The sequence below is a fragment of the Macaca nemestrina genome, chromosome 12 (assembly GCF_043159975.1).
Source record: "Macaca nemestrina isolate mMacNem1 chromosome 12, mMacNem.hap1, whole genome shotgun sequence".
Lineage (NCBI taxonomy): Eukaryota > Metazoa > Chordata > Mammalia > Primates > Cercopithecidae > Macaca > Macaca nemestrina.
The window spans coordinates 46,434,359-46,454,441 of record NC_092136.1 but is presented as its reverse complement, the minus strand read 5'-3'; the positions used below and the strand labels follow the sequence as shown (position 1 = coordinate 46,454,441).

The following is a 20,083-nucleotide window of genomic DNA, read 5'->3' as shown; positions in this document are numbered from 1 at the left end:
TCAGAGGCTGGGAAGCAGGAGCTTCAGCAACAGTTGCAGCAAGAACAGACAGTAAGAACAACACTGCTAGGATGAGATGGAACATCCAGTCCCGGGGGACTGGCGCAGGCTGGATGACAAGTCCACTCTTGCTAGACATGGATGGGGTTCCCAATTACAGTCCACTGGGCTCCATCCAACATGGAAAATGTCATTCCTTAGAGGAAATAAGGAGGCAGTTTGGGAAAAGAAACTTTTCCCATTGCATGCTGGCCAGATGACTTTGTCCACTACTGTGCTACTACCTAGTATCTTTAAAGTTGCTTCCAGCTTTGAAAACAAATGGAGAGTGCTTCTCCCATTAAAGCCGTTGGAATTGCCACATCCTAGGGATGTTTCCGTCTATGAATGCCTATGAAACCAATGAACAATAATAGGACAAACTGGAAGACTTTTGTGAACAATGGGGGTTTATGTGGCTGTAATAGTTACCTATCACTGTATAACAGTATTACCACAAACTTATATCTTAAAATACATGTTTATTGTCTCATAGTTTCTGTGTGTCAGGAATCCATGCATGGCTTAGTCTGGGTCCTCTGTAGGGTCTTATAAGGCTGCAATCAAAGTGGAGATGGGAGCTGTGGTCTCATCTGAGGCTTGAATGGGGAAGAGCCACTCTGAGCTCACTCAGGTTGTTTGCAGAATTTGTGGCCATATGCAGGACTGATTTCAGTTTTTTGCTGGTTGTTGGCTGCAGCCTGCCTTTTGCTCAAAGGTTGTCCACAGGTCCTTGCCACTTTGGGCCCTCCACAGACATGGCTGCTTTGATTCCTCAAAGCCAGCAAGGGAGAGACTACAGCAAGATAGGCATCACAGTCTTATGACATGTGACCACAAAACCACACACACAATCACAAATCCCATCACCTTTAGTGTATCCTGTTGGTTAGAAGCAAGTTACAAGTCCCAAACACACTCAAGGGGAGGGGAGAACACAAGGGTGTGAACACCAGGAGGTGGGGATCAAGGGGCAACCTCACAAACCTGTCAGAGAAGCAGTACTGGGTGGGACAGTGTCCAGAGCTGCCTGGAAATCTAACACCTCCTTTCTTCCTATGCATCAAATTTCTCCGGGAGGGTAATTCTTCACATGGAGAATTGATGAGGGGAACAAAACAAAACCTTGGTTTCCAATCTCTCTAGCTCAGCCACAGAGGAGGGGGAGGCAGATGTAAAAACTTCCTGAGAGACACAGCAGCTGTCTGTCTTGGTGTTTCTCTCATAGTTCTGTGTAAGCAATTAAATCTAGTAGTCTCTACAAAACTATATATTTTGTCTATATCTACCATTTGGCAACTTGCCCTTTCTGTTTATTGCATGGAAATGCTTTATTCATGTGTACATACTATCTTTCCCAACTATAAGCACCTTGAAGGCAGGGGCCATTTCTTAAATCAGAGACCATTCACCTGTTCTCTAAGAAGGATAAAAACAAACGCAAAGGTACTTTGGAGGAAATAGTTCATATGGGTTCTCTAGAGCTGCTAGGCATGTCTCTAGAAGTAAATGGGCAATGGATAATGAGGTCCAATAGACATGAGCTGAGTACTTGCATATGCTAGCAGTGTGACCATGGACTTGTTGCTTTAATCCCTGTGAGCCTCAGTTGTAGCTCATAGATGAGATACATTTAAAATGTGTAACCCTGTCTACATATTGTAAACATGTAGGAAATAGATATTATGATGCTCCTTTAAGACCCTGACCAGGGAAAGCACTTGTCAATTCTCGAGGTGCAGTGCTTCCCATAAGGGGGTCAAAGAGATGCACACTTAACACATTGGAACTTGTTCCTTCTCTTGGAGCTCCTGGGGGTTTGGTACAGTAGTGTTCCAGGTGTGGTGGACATTAGAATCCTTACTCTTGTTTTCACACCCCTGGAGCTGGGCCATCCAAGACGTGTGTTAAGAGAGCGGGTACAGACCCACCTCTGCATAGAGCAGGAAGCGTGGGACAGATGCTGGTCACGTCAGGGCCCCTAGGCACCTTCTTTTCATTTCTAATCTCCCGGAGTGTGGAAGCACATGGGACTTAGCTGGGTGTCCTTGGCCAAGCAACAGCTTCTCCAAAGCCAATTTTACTTCTGCAAAAGTGGAGCAATCTGAAGGGTCAAAATGGGGGACAGAATGTAGAAACATTCTATAAACTTTGCATATCTAATGGCACCCAGGATGGATACTCTTTACTGAGAATTTGCCTCTGTGATTAGGTAAATTTTAATTTTCTCCCAACAGTGCCCTAACTGGCCAAATGAAAATGCTAACTACATTTTAGAAAAGTTTTAATTTGAACAACTTATGATTAAAAATACATTTTATAAATAATTTTTCCATAGACTTGATTGAGGATTGTTGCAAACTTTACAAAAAGATACACTGCAACAACAGATTAAAGAAATTACAAAAAATATAGCTATACCCCTATTTAAAAATACAACATTATACATCACACAGCGTTTTCTTTGTGCAAAATGTTTAAGGGAATGCTGTGTTAGGCATGTCAAACATATTTACTCAGAGGGAAGTAAACTTTAATATAGTTACTTTGCATAATGGTATAGGCACAGCTAAAATAATGGATTTTTTTCCCCCTAGAAGTTAATATATCTTAGAGTTCAACATTTTACTTTTATTTTGTAGGATTGAAAGCTAAACTTAGCTTTATACAAATATATGTGTGTGTGTATATATATATATGTACGAAAACAAATATCTGATTTCACATTGAGCAAATCCCCAACGTATTTACAGTATTTTCAGAGAATGTGTTCTCCAAATCAGTCTGTGTACATTTCTCTATTAAACAACTCTTTAGAAAATGAAACTAAGCCAACATCTGTTGATTAATGGACATCCTCTGTTGAGACTTCCAGTTTTCGCTGTGGGACAAAGAGAGTTCCTAAGGAGGTTTTATTAGCACCATCAAAATCCATGCAGAATGAGCTGGTTGGCTTGGTGGGTCCACCTGGGGTACGGAAGAAACTTTCGGCCACTAATTGTGACCCTTTGGGTGTCACAGGAACAGGCTGATTGGAAAGAGAAGAATGGACAAAAGACGTCAACCACACAGATACCTAATCCTACCAGACTTGGAAGATTGGGCTGGATGGATATATTGCACGTTGGGAAACTGGCGTATCTGGAAATTGGCGAGGGAAGCTTTGATGAGTTTTACATTCTCAATTATTTTTGTTAGGGGAGAGACAAAAATCTCATGATAACCCAATAATATGGATGCCTTGGACACTCTTCCCAGGTTCTGGAAGTAACATAGGCCTTCAGTCTCCTGACTCTCCCATCCTTTCCCTCTCCAAAGAGGGAAAGCAAAAGTGAGTATCTTATGACACAGATACTTGGGACTTAATAATTCCAGGAAAAATTAAATTAAGTAGAAAGCCTCTCACCTGTTGTGCCCCTGTCACAGCAACTGATTGTCCATTTGGCTGGCTCTGGCCTGGGACTGGTGAGTCATAGTTGGTGGCCCTTCCTTGCTGAGTGCCTGCATTTTCTGGTACGACATTAACAGCCTCTATTCTTGGAGACACAGGAACGATTCCAGGCCCAGGGCTGGCAGACATCTGCACACTGGGTGAGATGAGTCCCAAGTGCTGCAGGGTGAAGTTTACAATGGCTGAGCTTGGGTTCTGGATGGGAACGGGGTGGCTTGAAGCGAGAGCCGGGCTGTTCCCGACAGGTACGGCTGCCACGGAAGTTGGTGAGACCATTAGCTTCAAAGGTGTTACATGAAAAGAGGGAAAATTAACAGCAGTGAGTTCAGATGATGTCACTGGAATAACACCTGGAAAGAAAAGGGGGAAGATATCTTAAAAGCACAGACATTTATCCAAGAAGTTGAAAAGGCTTAAGTGAACTTGAGACCGGCCCACATCTGGTTAGTGTTTTATGTGCACTCACCTGCAATTGGGGAGCTGTAAATCCTGTGGTTTGGGGAAAGAGCACCTGAGTTTTCTTTACTAGACAAAATGGACTCTGCCCCCAGGGATGAGCACTGGGTGAGAGGGATTAGGTATCCTGATGGGAACAAGGTCTAGAAAACAAGGAGGAGGGTTTATTTTACACACAAATACAGGAAGAAAAACAGCCACGTGCCTCTTTCAGGACTAACATCCCTTGGTGGTTGCCTCATTGGACCAAAGCCTCCAGTGGTGTGGGCTGCAGGCAGGCTGGTCACCTGGCTCCTAGAGGAGAATCCCCTCCCACCCTTTCCAGTGCTTGCCCCGAACAATACAGAACATGTTTCTTAAATGCCACCTGTGGTCTTAGGACACCTCTGGATGCTGGCAGTGACCCTGCTTAGGGGTAAGGATTCATCCAGCACACCACTCTCACACTGATAACCTAACTCCTGCTACTGGACTCCTTGGTATGATGTAGTAGTAACTGATTGTTCTTGAATTATGTAGAATGGTATTTCCCAAAGAGCATTCTGAGGGCCCCTAGGTCCACGGGTTACAAATAGGCATTACTTGATTCATGGTCAAATATAATTGGAAAATGCTGAATTAAACAAAGTCAAATCGTGTCTTTATTAGAGGATTTCCAAGAGACTTTAATGGTGGCATGCATTAAAAATCTCCAAGTGGGGCACACAGCAGGTAGCATTTCCCAAATTATATGGCAACAATATTTTCAGTAGGCATTTAAGGAGGACTAGTATTTTAAGGCAACTTTAAATGACACTGATTTAGAGAAAAAGGGGGCTAAACTATGGGCCATGGGCCAGTTCCCACTCCCTGCCTGTTTTTATAAATAAAGTTTTATTGGAACACAACCATACTCATTCATTTATGTACTGCCTATAGCTGCTTTCCTGCTATAATGGCAGAGTTGAATAGGTGCAACAGAGCCCATATGGCCCTAAAACCCCAAAAATGTCTACTATCTGGCCCTTTAAAGAAAGTTTGCTGGCCCCTGATTTAAAACAGAAATTATATAAGTGAAGATTTCTTTCTAGTACTGCTTGCTCTAATGATAACAAGCAGTCTTAAAATACACAAAGTACACCAGAGTTAAAAAAATTACAAATAAGAGAATTGATTAATTCATATTAGAGACGCACATGCCATTGAGCAAAAGCTTTAGGCAATAAAGTTGTATCACAAATAGAAAAGGCCCAAGGATACGGTTCCATGTACCTCCCAATATGCCTACTAGATCACTGTACTTTACCAAACAGAAAAAGATTACATGGGTGGCTGAACTGCATGAAAAGTCTGCTTTAGCCTCACCATAAGTAGGACTGGCAAAAGCTAAAAACTGCTCTTATAAACTAGGGCCCTGCTTTTATCTTCCTTCAGACCCTTCCTCTCTCTATTGTCAAAACAACAGTTTAATCTAGTTGTTAATAGGTTTTTTCCTTGGGAAAAAGGGAATTCAGAATCCACAAAACTAAAAGTATACCACAAGTTTTTAATTTTGTTTCTTAGGCACTTGATACCACTCAAAATCTCTACTAGTAGGTGCCTTGAAAACGACTGGAAGAGATTTTTAAGGGGCAAATTTAGGTGCTTCACGAAGAGCTCCTCTCTGTTAGCTTTAGTTATATTCTCTCATGGTACAAATTATTCTGATTGCTGGTTTAACTCTTTCAAGTCTTCAGTAAAACCCATAGTAATAGAATAATAATTTAAAAATTTCCAACCAACTACATTCACTATAAAATCTTTTAACCTATAATGCCAATTCCCCTTTTTTAAAAAAAATTAGAACTATTAAATTGCAGAATGAATCTGACATATTTGAACTTGAACTCTTCTAGCCCATGGTAACCCTCCCACCCCTTCCTCCTATCATGCCATCTTCATTCCTATCATTCACTACCTGATATGTTTGTGTTTTTTTGCATACTTATCTTCTTTCCACCCCTAGAAGTGTAAATTCTCAGTAAAAATTTGTTGAATGAATTAACACATGAGTCTCTCATTGTCTTTGTTTTGCTCAGGTCATACTAAAAAGAAATGGTTAAAAGTGGGTTGGGCATGATGGCATATGCCTGTGATCTCAGCACTTTGGGAGGCCAAGGTGGGCGGACTGCTTGAGCTCAGGAGTTTGAGACCAGCCTGAGCAACATGGTGAAACCCTGTCTCCACACAAAAATAAAAAATTAGCCAGACATGACAGCACACCTGTAGTCTAAGCCACTTGAAGGATCACTTAGGCCTTGGAGGTCGAGGCTGGAGTGAGCTAAAATCATGCCACTGCACTCCATTCTGGGTGACAGAGTAAGACCCTGTCTCAAAAGAAAAAAGAAATGGTTAAAGTTTCAGACATATAAAAAAGAAGCAGGAGTGTATGGAAAATCTATCCACTGAAAACCCTAATCCTGAATAACTATGTAAGCAACAGGAGACCATTATTAAATCATACCCGTTGGCCAAAAGAGGTTATGGACCTCCCAGAATATTGAATCAAGCAAAGTCTTGTGATTTCCCCCTTAGTATATACATTAAATACAAAATGATATTATGTAAGATAGTAGATGTTTTGAATGGTTACCATGAGGCCATCCTCAGGGAAGATTTGTCAAACTCTAAGCTTCCTCTTCAATAACAACAGTAACAGATAATACCTTTTAGCTTATACGACGTCTTAAAAGGATCAAACCCTTTTATGTGTATCATCATGGAATAAATTCACTTAACCCCACAAAAACTATAATATGCCCACAGGCAAGTACCCAAAAGCAATTGCCACCAAAGGCAGGTACTGGGTTAGATTTGATCCAGAGCATAGTGCTTTATACCCAGTAGGTGATGAGGAAAAACTGATGGAATAAATTCTTTACAGATGCGGAAAAATAAGACATAGAGAAGTAAAATACCTTGTATTAAGAGCAGGGGCAAAATGACAGATTAACTTTTACTTGTACATTTAGTGGCATTTATTGGATGATACAGTAATGTCTTTCATATATAATTGTCCTAAGGGACAAAAATGAGATACTGTATGTAAAAGTGCCTAATATCTGTTGTGTCTGCTATATGTGGGTAGGCATCCAATAAATATTAATTCCCTCCTGAACTAATCTCCACTTAGGAAAAAAAATTTATCTTGCACGTCGAAATCTCCAGAAACTAATACATGAACTATATCTACAATTTGCCAAGATCAGTTTGATTTTTCTATTTACATAAAATAGAAATTATGATTTAAATTTTACGTAGAAAGTAAAAACGGGGAGCAATTTATCTTCTAGGCAACAGATGCCAGTTACATGACATCAAACAAACATTAGGTAGTGACTCAGAAAGCAGGAGTTACAGGAACCCTGTGCATCCATTCGTTCATTTGGGCTTACGTCTGCTTGTAAATTATTTATGACTTTCATGACAGGTGTTTCCATTCCAGTGTGTGATGGAGAAATGGACTTAAGGACAACCACCCGTGGTACTTTAAAAAGAGAGCAAATAATCCCTTCCTCCAAAGGTTAAAAATGTCCCTGCTGTCATCCCAGCCAGGGGATTAGTTGTTGAGGGCCTCATTTGGATTATGGGATGCTAAGGAACAGTTCCTTGTCTTCTGACAGAATGCTCTTCAGTAAATTTCACAAGTCACCAATCTTCCTGTAATAGACTAGGGAATTCCTAAAGCTTTGTGCAGTTCAAGGCTGTACTTACTGTGGAGACATTTTCAAGTCCTTTTAGTTCCTCTCTAAATTTCTTTTTGGAACCACTGTCCTCGAGCATGCTTGCCCTCTTTGAGCCTCTTTCTCCAGCCAGCTCCCTGGTTCGGCTCTTTGCCCCTTGCCTCTCTGGTGCTGGCAGTAAGCTTCCAGGCCTGGTAGAGGCACTGGCCTTTGAGGTATCATTGGCTGCCTTCTCAGTGGTGGCATCTGTGGAGTCTTTTGTTCCAGCAGCTTTAGAAGAGTGGGTGGTGCAGACTGTGGGGCTCAGGCCTTGGGGTGGCGTCACACTTTGGTGGGCTTGAGCAGGCTGCAGGTAGATGGCATAGGATGGGCCTGAAGGGGCCTGAGGTAGGATCAGGGGCACTGCTGATGACAATGGGCTGGGGATCAGGGGAACCACTCCCAGGGGCTGGATGAGGGATGGTGCTGTTAGCTCCATCTCAGCATTCGCTGGGGGGTCCAGAGGGGCTACTGGTTTGCAGGGTCCAGATCTTGCCAGCTGTACTTTCACTTTCTGTCTGGATTCACTAAAAGACAAGATTTAATACACAACATGATGGATATACATTTTCTCTGAACTGTTCTACAGCTTTAAGCCTCACACTGAAGACACGCTTTTATGGAACATGCAGATAATTTCTGTAATGAGTGAATATGAGATACAGAAAAGATTAGCTCTCCAGTTTTCAAAGCTAGTGCTTCTTTTCACATAAAATAAGTAATCCTAATAATGCAACGTAAAAGTAATTCATCCTGTTATTAAAGAGCATTGCCAACCTACCTCGATTGCTCTTCTAACTGCATTTTACAAATAGCTGCGAGCTGAGCCATTTTACTTGGGAAGGGTGTAGAATTCTGAGAACTCTCAGCTGGTAAAATAGAAAGGAAGAGAGCATCAGTCAAAGCTAAAGAATAAATGTTCACACAGATGAAACCTCACTGAAGTCAGAGGAACAGAAATTTGCATCTCCCCTCAAAGTTGCATAGCAATTAAACAATAAGCCCCATAAATGACTTTTTAAATTTATACATTAGTTAGGCTTCAAGAGGGTTTGGGTATATAGATATTGAAATAATTCTCTGACATCGCAAGGATCAAGTAAGCTAAACAAATTGAGATAAAAGGGAATTCTTCCTAGCAGATCCCTGACATTCCTGAAAACATACCTTTGTTGGTTTTGATAGGGCTACTGGGAGCAGAATTTATCTTTCTCCGATCACTTTCTATACTCTTTACCAATTTGATAAGAGATGGGTGTCGAGTAAAGTTTGGTTTCCCACGTGTGGAAAAGAGATTTTTGGCACAGTTCTCTTTTGAAGACCGTCTCACCTCCAAATCAGAGGGAGTAAAAGGAATGACTGGGCTGGAGCCTGAAACAGAAAACATCTGTGTATTAAAACCTGGATGGCTCAGTTTCCCTTTGGGATATGAAATAAAACAATTTTAGGAATAAAAGTGGCAAGTTACAGAGCACCGACCACATGCCTATCACTGTTCTAAGGGCTTTACAGAGAAAACCTTGTCTTATTAAATGAATTCCGAGACACAGTATTTCCTATATTAGCATTTCTGAAACTGCACTATATCTTATAACCAGTGGTGTGCTAGAGGGTAGTTATTAGCAATTTTTCTTTCTTAGTGATATAGAAAGAATTGTGCATCTTACAATCAGTGGAGTCTTAGATCTGTTGAAATAAGGGTGATCCTCACAGCTCCATGAGGTATCTGTTCCTCAAGAAATGCAGCCCCGTGTCAGTGATGAGAGCTCTGACCCACAGAGACATTAACCTACTGGCTCAAAGTCTCTCAACTGGGAGCATGTGGGCCTGGGATATGAACCTGGTCAGTATGGCCCCAGAACTTTCACTCCAAATTCCTGCACCAAAGGACCTCTCTCTGAGATTATACCAAAATCACAGTAACTCCACTGAGGTGCCATTGTTCTTCCCATTTCACCAATGAGAAAACTAAGCCTCGAAGAAGTAACTTGCCTCAGGCTGCAAAGCCAGAGTGGCAGAGCTGGGAATGGAACCTAAGTTTCCCTCTGTCTCCATGGCCCACGTTCTTGTCATTTTCAATGATTCTGGGCGGGGATCTTTGGTAGAATGCAAAATGTCAGCATCGCAGAGTTAAGATGAAGACTAGAAATATCTACTTTGATACCAGAGTGAACTCATTTCATATTCTCAATGGGCACAGGTTCTGTTGTGGTCACTGTGCCACATAGCAGCAATAGTGTTTTATGCTTTGTGGTGCTTTCAACTTTCCGAATCCTTTCACACACAGACTCTACTTCTTGAACACAGGGAGGGAGGTTGTTATGGATCTTGGTTTGCTGATGGAGCCAGTAGCCAAACGTTCTATACTGCCATTCATCTTGAATCATCTTTTCAATCATATATATCTTTTCCATGTGGGGCTGTGAGTAGGAAGGGGAAGGGAAAATATCTCCCAATGTGCATTAATTCAAAATAATGAAGCAGGATAAAGAAAATGTGGTACATATACACCATGGAATACTATGCAGCCATAAAAAGGAATGAGATCATGTCCTCTGTGGGACATGGATGGAGCTGGAAGCATCATCCTCAGCAAACTAACATAGGAACGGAAAATCAAACACCGCATGTTCTCACTCATAAGTGGGAGTTGAACAATGAGAACACATGGACACAGGGAGGGGAACATCACACACTGGAAATTAAAAATTAAAAACACACACACACATACACACACACACACAAATAATAAAGCAAAAGGTGAAAGAAAAAAATACATACCACTGGTATTTGGACTGATTTCTGGGCCGGTCCATTTAAAAGCTGGTTTTCGGCCTCTTTCCTCTGTAACATGAACTTTCTTGATAAGCTCCAGGCTACTCAGAACATTAGCTATATCATACAACCTCCTAATTTTTGCTGGGGAAAAAAGTATATATACCACTTAATGGAATAATGAAAAGATCAAAGAATTTTTCTTCAGGAAGACTTCATGTATATTCTAGGAGCTGTCTTAACCATCAATGTCAGACAGAGAAACATCTGCCTCCTTTTAAGTTCTGGTGATACAGCTTTAATTACCATAAAAAAGTTTTAAATATTTAAAAGACTCAGTTACTGCTAGTACTCAATGCTGAAATGACAATAGCATATGTTGACAAAGAAAAAATGACTTGATGAGATCACCCTATCTGAAACTATGTTACAGACTATTTCAAAAATAAAAAGTCACCGTTCCTGGGTATCTTCTAATGAGGATTCAGAAGAACTTTATGAACAGAGAAATAAAAGTATCAGTGACAAATGTCTTGCTTTTCTGCTTGCAATAGTTTATAACAAAATGTATTTACTATAGCAGCATGGAAAATTCTGTACCCCATCAACATGTGTAATTTTTAAAATATTGTCTTTATGTAATATGCAAAACATAGATCTGTGAATTTGACAAATCTCACATATCTTAAAGAGTTTTGTTACAAAAAGTCTGTTTTTACTGCCATCCTGATAGTACAAATTACAAATCAAGTCTCCTTCCTAGCCATACCAGAAGGTTCTGACTTCCCTGGGGATTCAGTAACTTACACCTCTGCAGTTCCTGGAATAGTTTTCAAGGTTATGACTAACCAGTGAAACAAAGATGAAAACTATCTGGTGACTCACAAAAGGCAAGTAAACCCTCAGTAGTATCAGGATGTGTTTTCTGAAATTGCAGATCTCCCAAGCCAAGTGCCCCTCCCCATCCTCTGAGCACTTCTTTCCACACCCTTCCTGCAAAGTCTGGTGTAATGGTGAGGGCGTAGCTCTTTTGTTAGGAATCCAGTCTACAGTCCCTTCCGAATTTTGAGCAGATAATCTAGCTAAAACCATTCCTTCAAAATGGCAGGCTACCTGTGCTGCAGGTCACTTCTGGGGACAAGTTTATGAGTCATTTATAAACCCTCTATATCAGCATCAGTGGAAGGAGACCTGGAGTCCAGATCCACTTTACAATTTACTCTCATTTAGAGCTTACACAGAATAGATTCTTCCAGTGTTTACTTTTAATGAGAACAGTGTTACAATATCAAATGAAGCAATGTGTCAAATAAGAGTAGTGATACTTGGCCGGGCATGGTGGCTCACGCCTGTAATTCCAGCACTTTGGGAGGCCGAGGTGGGTGGATGACCAGGTCAAGAGATTGAGACCCTACTGGCCAACATGGTGAAACTCTGTCTCTACTAAAAACATAAAAATTAGCTGGGCATGGTGGCGCGTGCCTGTGGTCCCAGCTACTCTGGATGCTGTGGCAGGAGAATCGCTGGAACCCAGGAGGTGGAGGTTGCAGTGAGCCAAGGCCGTGCCACTGCACTCCAGCCTGGCAAAAGAGCGAGACCCCGTCTCAAAAAAAACCAAAAACCAAAAAATAAACAAAAAAAAGAGTAGTGATACCTATGTATCATAACGAGTTAGCTAAATCAATATTATCATGGCTTCTGGGAAGAAGTGAAGATATAAAAACATAATTAGAGAAGATCTGTTTATGCACCTATGTTTCCTAATATGGAAATGAGTTTACGACTGAGATTTTATTGTTTAAGAATAGGTTCAAAAATCCATGGCAGTCATGACACTTACTTTTAAACTTGCTTTTATCCAAATCTTCCACATGGTCCTCCCCAATTAAAATCTTGGCAGCAACTTCTAGGCTTACTATCTGAGGCGTTGACACCAAAAACAGCATCACAAATTTCTGGCTCATTACCCTTAAAGACTTGTCTTTGCGGCTGTTTACGGACGCTTTAGAGAAGGATGAGGATTAGAGAATTAAAATTCATAAAGGGACAAGTGACTTCTAAAGTAACAAGGCTAAAAATACCACCACCTGATCATACAGCTGACAACTGCGGCATTTGAACGTTAAAGGCAGCAGTAGCTTTGGAGCCGTGTTCTCCACAGGACCTTTTCCTTAGACAGAGGACAAATGCCATGCAGCCTGGGGTTTTCACTACCATCTCTCACCTGCCCGAAATTCCACTCCAGGGAGTTCCACGAAACACACGTCTGGGTGTCCATTTGGGCCAGTGTTTGATTTGATGATATGATCCTCTATACTGTAACTCTTAATAAAGTCAAACTCTTGCTCATATTCTTTCTTTTTGATCATCATAATCTGCTCGGCATACTTATTCTCCTCCCCGACGCTCTTCAAGGTGCCAAGGGTTTGGTTGAGGTTGTGTCGCCCGTGCCAAGTGTACCTGTTTTTGGCGAGGCGGCTCACCATATGTAAACTCTCTAGGACGTTCACGATATCGTAAATGCGACGACGTTCAACATCTACAAAGAACGTGCAATTGTGTGTTACAGATTTTTGTAACTTGTTTAGAATTGAATAGCGTTTTCTTCCATGGTTTATTCGTCAGTAGGTCCCGGATAATATCACTTTCCTAACTGTACTGTAAGTGTACATACTCGACAAATACTGTGAAGGTGAGAAAGACATGTCTTTGCTTTCCAAGGGTACAAATCATATGAATTAGAAAGGCAATAATTAATGAGGGCCTAAGATGTGCTACACAGCTTTAGGAAGTTTTCACCCTAAACTTGTGAAGTAGGTATTATGATCTTCACTTTAAAAAGGATGAGAAAGGCTGGGCGCGGTGGCTCAGGCCTATAATCCCAGCACTTTGGGAGGCCAAGGCGGGCGGATCACGAGGTCAGGAGATGGAGACTATCCTGGCTAACACGGTGAAACCCCGTCTCTACTAAAAATACAAAAAAATTAGCCGGGCGTGGTGGCGGGCGCCTGTAGTCCCAGCTATTCGGGAGTCTGAGGCAGGAGAATGGCATGAACCCAGGAGGCGGCGCTTGCAGTGAGCGGAGATCCCACCACTGCGCTCCAGCCTGGGCGACAGAGCGAGACTCCATCTCAAGGAAAAAAAAAAAAAAAAGAATGAGAAAACAGAGGCCCAGACCAGCTAAGTAGCTCACCCTCACCCGCAAAGAGCTAGCAAGTAGCAAACCAAGTCTTTAAAACTCTACATCTCACACTTTCCAACCCCTTCCAATACCTACAGGCACACACACACCCATCTATAATGATCATACGATAAAAACAAAATGCTGAGATTTCAGAAACGTACAAAAACCATGATGTAGTTTTTAAAAACTCACATAAAAATAAAATATCCCGTTTTGGGTCTAATTTTGCTTACTTTCTGGCTACCATTAACAATGTGATATTAGTAATTCTGTGACTCTCATCTATCTATTTAAATTGGGTTTTCAATATTCTGTAATGGTACAATTCTCTTCGTTCAAGAAACTTAATTTTAATTTAAATATTTGATGAGATCAGCCTTTCTGGAAAAGTGATCAATAAAACACTATTTTAATAAGGGTGGATCCTACTGACCTCTTGCTGTTCCTGGAATCTGTCAGATATGCACTTGCTTTGTACTAGCTGTTCCTTCTGCCTGGAACCCTTCTCCCTGATATCCTTACAGCTCCCTACCTTGCTTCTTTCAAGTCCTTGCTCAGATGTCACCTTCTCAAGGAAGCCTGATCTGACCACTTATGGCAAAGCACCTCCCCAGCACTCCTGATCCCTTGAGCCTGATCTACAATTTATTTTTTCCACTATGCGTGTTACCTTCTAGCATGTATTATCCTTCCTTACTTCCTATATCCTTTACTCAGTATCTATTGCCCCACTAGAATATAGGTTCTAAGAGAGAAGAGATTTTGCCCTTTTTGTTTATGGATGTATCCCAGGCTCCTACAACATTGCCTGACACATAGTAGTAGGAGATTAATAGATATTTGCTGAACTTCCTACCCAGCTACCATTAAGCATATATGAAGAGTAGATGAATCTAAATGGCATATTCTTAAAATGTGAAATACAGTTGATATTTACAAACATGTATTAGAAGGGCAACTTTTCTTCACGGGGTGATTGCTTTGTATTAAAACGTGTTGTCTTGCACAGCACATCTCTTCACAGGTTTAGATTAAGATACCCACATGACTCCAAAGGTACCCCAAATTTGTCACAGGCCCCTTTTTAGCTCCAAATAGATTCAGGTCTTTGAACAGAAGATAAAAAGGGGCAGGAAGGATAACTTGTGCCCAACACAAAACATTCAGAAAACTAGTCCTCAGAATAGTGCTGGAGGTCCAGGAGTGCACAGGTCCTGTTCCCACTCACAGAAGCTGATCCTCAGCGTCAACTAGGAAGATAACCATTCATCAGCCTGATTCTTCAAGAACAGGAAGGCAGAGCAATGAGGCAAAAGTTCACAGTTGTAACTTTGTAAAACAAGTCATAAGACAATATTGCCTTTCTTTAAAGCTTCAGAGAAAACTGCAGTCAGAAGCAACCTTCATTGTGATTTTTTTGCCTCCAAGATTTGCTGAAATTTGCAACTACTTGCCTTCATTCTTAAATTAGAAGAGGGCTTTAGGGATAGAAAATTTCCATGTCGCCTTATTTGTGTCCTTTACAAACACTGGCTAGATGAGCCGGGGTCTGAAGGAGTTAAGTCCATAAAGCCACTTTAATTATTAATTCTTTCAGTGAGTTCTTTGCATACTTACTAAGTTCCTCTGCCACTTCGTCAAGGCAGATGTCATTATTCACAGCAGGGTTGGGATAATTAGGATATCGTGCTAAGAACTTATGACACAATAATCCTAAACTTTTCTCTTTTCGACTTGGCTGGCATTTCTCAAATTCATCTCCAGATAAGTGTTCCTACAAAGGAAAAGGTAAACACTGTCTTATTCTAAAATAAAGTTTGACAGATTTATTAGGGGCAACTGTGCTCGATGACTAACACCAACTTACACACGCTTAGCTTCAACAGCTGCAAAGTCTGGGTGGGAGAAAAGGTTGGTGGCGGGGTGGGGGAGTACAAAACACTTGGCAAACCTGAAAGGAAAGCCTGAAACGAAAATAATGCAAAGATTCAGAATTCCCAGTGCTATATTTCTTGGGGTTCAAACCTTTCTGGTGCTCTGAAGGAAGTTAATAACAGACTTCAGGTGGTGATGCTTTAAATTGCTGGCACTTCTCCAATAGCTACAAGCCCCCCCAACAAATTTCCCAGTCTCCAACCAGTCGTGAAAACCTACGTGTATATAGTCTTTGGCCTCAGGTAATCCACTTCTGTTGTCAAACAACCCCCTTTTCTGATCTCTGTTGCGGATCTCAGGGCTCACAGCACTGATGAGCATTTTCAGGTTGGCTGTCGGTGTCCACGGCTCTCCCTGGGAGCCTTCTTTGGGCTTGGTGGGTGTGGTTAAAGGGCCAAAGTCAGGCTGGATCTCTGTCAACACGATATTTGCTGTGGTGGATTCTTTCAAAGGTGTTTTCATTAGTCCCCTTTTATGTGGCTCACAAAAGAGATTTTCCTGGTTTAAAAAATGTAAATAATTAAATCCATGGTAAAACAGGATTTATCAGACAGCTTGGATTCCAGAAATTGCATAATGAATAGAATGATGCCAAGGAAAAAATGTCTAATGAGATTGTAGAGTTGAGGAAATTAATAACTGTATTCTAATGGTCATGTGATGTGTATCGTCCATTCTAATAATTACACTTCCCATTTTTAATTTTGCAATAAGGCCTAAATGTTTTCACCTTTTGTTTCAACCACTGAAAAAACAACTTTAGTTAGGACTTATAATTGTATTTTGAAATAGTTTTAGATTTAAAGAGTAGCAAAGACAGTATAGAGTTCCCAAATGCCCTTCACTCAGCTTCCCCTAATTGGACTGACAATGTTAAATGATCTCAAACTCCTAGAAATGACTTTTGTTTACTTATGGTACTGTAATAAGTAAAGGCCTACACGGCAGAAATTCTTATCCACCTAGCATAATGGCTGCATGAAATGGGTGCTAAATAAAATACCACTGAAGAGTCAGAGAGACAAGGAGACAAGGGTGAGGGATAGCATATGGTCAGATTTATCAGGGAAATCCAGAGTGTCCAACAGCAGGATTTCTGACCAGAAAAGTCTGCTCTTTGAACACACACTCCCTCACTTTACAGATAGAGAAAATGGAGCCCAGAAAAGTAAAATTATTAGGTTGGTGCAAAAGTAATTGTGGCTTTTGCTATTGAAAGTAGTGGCAAAAACAGCAATTACGTTTGCACCAACCTAACAGCTACCTAAGACCACAAAGCTAGATCCTGGCAGAGGCAAGATAGCCACTGAGACAAAAGGGAAAATTAACAGCAGTTCATAAATAAGGCTAATGGAGACTATGTTCCTTCCAGTTTTGGACACCAGGGACTTCACACACTACTCTCATCTTTATCTATTTTAAAGAAAATGCTTGGAAGAGCAATAAGTAAAAAAATAGGCAGACCAAATAACCAAGAACATGGATTAATGGGACTTGCTGTGACATCTTGGGTTTATCAAGCTCTTTTCCGTTTGTATGTTCATGGAATCCTGCATTCCTAGCTTGCAGAAGAGAAGATGTAGGCTGAGAGAGGTCACACAGGACTGGAACCTGGATAATCTCACTCCGAGTATGGTGCTCTTCTTACATAGAAGTCAGTGTGGTGGACCCAACAGGAGCTCCTTGCAGTATGTGCGTCTGAGATGTGCTGATCTGAGAATAGGCTTTTTCTTTGCCTCACATTATCAGAAGCAATAGTAATTCTCTTATTTGACTAACATCTAAAACTACTAAGAAATGTGCATGCTTAAGTTCACTTTTTTTTAACCTATCAGTAGTTGGACACCCCCCAAAGACAATTCTTTTGTAATTTTACAAAATATTTGCCCCCTAAACAGAGCATTTTGCAGAGCCCATAAATAAGCTGCCAATTTGGTAAAAAATTATCTTAAAAAGAAATTCAGTCTCCAATCATGTCAAACCTCCTTTCTGAATTTCAGTTGTTCAAGAATCCTCAGAAATGTTGTAATGAAACTAACGAATTCTTGAAGAGGGGTAGGTTTGCCCCTTTACAATCTTTCCAGTTTTTAATGATTTGGTAGCTGTCTCCAAGACATACATATAGAAAATATATTTTTAAGAATAATAAAATTTGTCAGTTTCATTACATTTCTGAGGATTCTTGAACAACTGGAATTCAGAAAGGGCATTTGACATGATTGGAGACTGAATTAAGATAATTTTCATTTTTTAAACTATATTAATTAAATTAGTATATATTTTAAACTAGATATTTTTGAAACTATAAGATAAGGTTCATTTTTTCCAGGTTATTACAGAGGCTAACCAAGGATGTGGCATTAATAAGATCTATTGGATAGGGAAAAATTATGGAGTTAAATCCGGATGATACTGAATTTAAAATTGCAGTGATGAATATTGAAGTTATAAAGTACCTTTTCGTTCTCCATTCTGTAAATTCCTCATACATTTAGAGTTTAAAAATGAAAAATCTGGAGTTCCTCCCCAAATCCCGATGGTTCAAGTAGTCCAATCAATTGGACTAAAAGTTTTAATATCCTTAAAGAAAAAAGGAAATAGAAAAAGTTAGAGAAAAACAAGAACCAAAAGATCTGTTGAAAATTCCTTCACGGACAACAGGCTACGGAAACAAAGACTAACGAAAAATGACAAACTATATTTACATTTTATTCTCGACCAGCGATCGCCCCACTGGGCGTAGAACGCCAACAAATGCCAGTAAATTCCTTCAGCAAACGGATCGGCTGTCCTAAGACTTCAAGCAACCCACAGAATTTCTAGTGACAGCCCTCTCCCATCTGTAGAAAAGGCGGGCCATTCTCTGGACCCCAGCAAATACTTTAGCAAGCACCCACCTGTTCGCAGATCTGGGCTCCGGACTGAGCGCACAAGCCCAGGTCCCGGCTGAGCGCACGCGATCCCAAGTAACTGGGTACAAGTCTGCATCTAGATGCCTGGATTTCTCCCCTTACACACACGTGCACAGGCTCAGCAGTAAAGTCATGGGAGGTTGCTTGACAGGAAAGTTCCAAATTCAGTCCCAAAGCTCCAAGCATACAGCTGGGCATTTAAAGAGAGTCTTATAATTAAGACTTTTTTTTAATTTTAAAAAGAGCTTTCTTAAAGATACAAAGCACTATTTAGTCCCTATTCGGGTGGCCAGTTCACACCACGGCGTTAGACTCCACCTTGGAAGGCGGCATTTGCCCAATAAGGCAAGCAGGTACAGTCCCCGGGCAGCCACTAGCTCCGTGCACTTCCCCCTCCTCTGGGCCAAAGGCCCCTCCCCCAGGCCCTGTCTGCCCGCCGCCCGCCCGACAGTTCCCGGACAGCATCATCGTGGTTTCCAGGACAACAATTTCCGACCAACCAGAGGGCCGGAGGCGGGCCTGCGATTGGCCGACGGCGCCAGGGGCGGGGCCGGACCTTCCGCCTTCGATTTAAAAATTTGGCGCGGAAAGTCGGACCGTGGCCGGCGCCTCCCTTTAGCTGCGCGGGGCCTGAGCGCGGGCAAACCCGCGCCCGGAACCACGGCATCCCCGCCCCTCCCCCTCGCTCGCCCCCGCCCCTCTGCGCGGGAGCTCAGCTCCTCCCTCACGGCCCCCAGCGGAGCGGGAGGCGGGAAACGGCCGCCGCTGCGGCCGCCGCCACTGCCACCAGCCCGAGCCTTCTCCCGATGCCGCGTCGCCAGGGCGCCGCGCCGCCCCTCTGCGTCCCGCTGACCTGTCAATCCACCTCAAGGCGGGAGCCGGCGGGGGCTGAGCCGGGACTCCTCAGCACCGCTGCCCCCTCAGGCCCGGGAGTCCGCGTACCTGGCAGTCAGTCAGTCTTTCCGCAGCGCCGAGGTGGGTGCCGGAGAGAGACTCCGGGACCGGGACTGGCGGGCCGGCTGGCGGGCAGAGGGAGCGTGACCGTCCAGGAGCAGCCAAGCCCCCGATTTGAAATTAACCCGCTCCCGGCGCGAGCCGATCCCGCGGGCGGGGAGGGCCGCTCCCCTCCCCCACGCCCGCTAGCTCCGGCCCCGGCCCCCGCGCGCCAATCCGAGCCTCCCGACCGTAGCCGCCGGCGAATCGGTGCAGGCGCCGCCCTCCGCTCCCGCCTCTACGGCAGAGTTGGGGGAAAAGTTCAGCAACTTTTTTTTTTCCTTTTTTTTTTTTTTTTTTTTTTTACATACACCCCCTCCCCTTGCTCAAAGTTGGGGAATAAAATTTGGCCCGCCCGGGGCTCGCGGGCTGGGCCGCAGGCGCCCTGCGATTCCCCGCATGGGGCTATCTCACCCCTGCCCAGCTCCCGGCCGGCTCACCTGCCCTCGGACTGCAGCTGGACCTCTCCCCCTTGCACCCCTCGCATGCATGGTTGTGCTGCCCACCGTCTGCCCCGTGCCTTGCAGAAATTGGTGTGAGGAGGGAGAAGCTTGACTACTGGTGCCTAAGCTCCGTGGGCGCCGGGCCTTGGCCCCGC

At 42.6% G+C, this 20,083-nt stretch overlaps 1 protein-coding gene across 5 annotated transcripts; it reads right to left on the bottom strand.

The window, feature by feature from the left end:
* Nucleotides 1-2,309: 2,309 nt before the first annotated feature.
* LOC105487004 (E2F transcription factor 8) lies at nucleotides 2,310-19,598 on the bottom strand. Of its 5 annotated transcripts, none has more exons than XM_011750265.2 (13): nucleotides 19,435-19,598; nucleotides 18,037-18,160; nucleotides 15,800-16,078; nucleotides 15,263-15,419; nucleotides 12,686-13,000; nucleotides 12,302-12,463; nucleotides 10,468-10,605; nucleotides 8,854-9,057; nucleotides 8,468-8,555; nucleotides 7,679-8,213; nucleotides 3,957-4,089; nucleotides 3,446-3,840; nucleotides 2,310-3,067 (listed from the first exon to the last, which is right to left on the bottom strand). In XM_011750265.2, the coding sequence occupies exons 2-13, from the start codon at nucleotides 18,049-18,051 to the stop codon at nucleotides 2,885-2,887; spliced, it is 2,604 nt and encodes an 867-aa protein (XP_011748567.1). In that variant the 5' UTR covers nucleotides 18,052-18,160; nucleotides 19,435-19,598; the 3' UTR covers nucleotides 2,310-2,884. The 5 variants fall into 5 exon arrangements, 4 of the variants coding, with proteins under 4 accessions (XP_011748567.1, XP_011748569.1, XP_011748568.1 ...); XM_011750267.3 differs by having other exon boundaries at nucleotides 19,346-19,566; XM_011750266.2 differs by lacking the exon at nucleotides 19,435-19,598 and adding an exon at nucleotides 18,478-18,896.
* Between the last annotated feature and the right edge of the window lie 485 nt (nucleotides 19,599-20,083).

Coding starts and splice junctions, on each gene's coding strand:
- LOC105487004 (XM_011750265.2), bottom strand. Junction 3,841..3,956: donor TTACAGCTCCCCAATTGCAG/GTGAGTGCACAT, acceptor TTTTCTTTCCAG/GTGTTATTCCAGTGACATCA. Junction 3,068..3,445: donor CTGTGACAGGGGCACAACAG/GTGAGAGGCTTT, acceptor CTTTCCAATCAG/CCTGTTCCTGTGACACCCAA.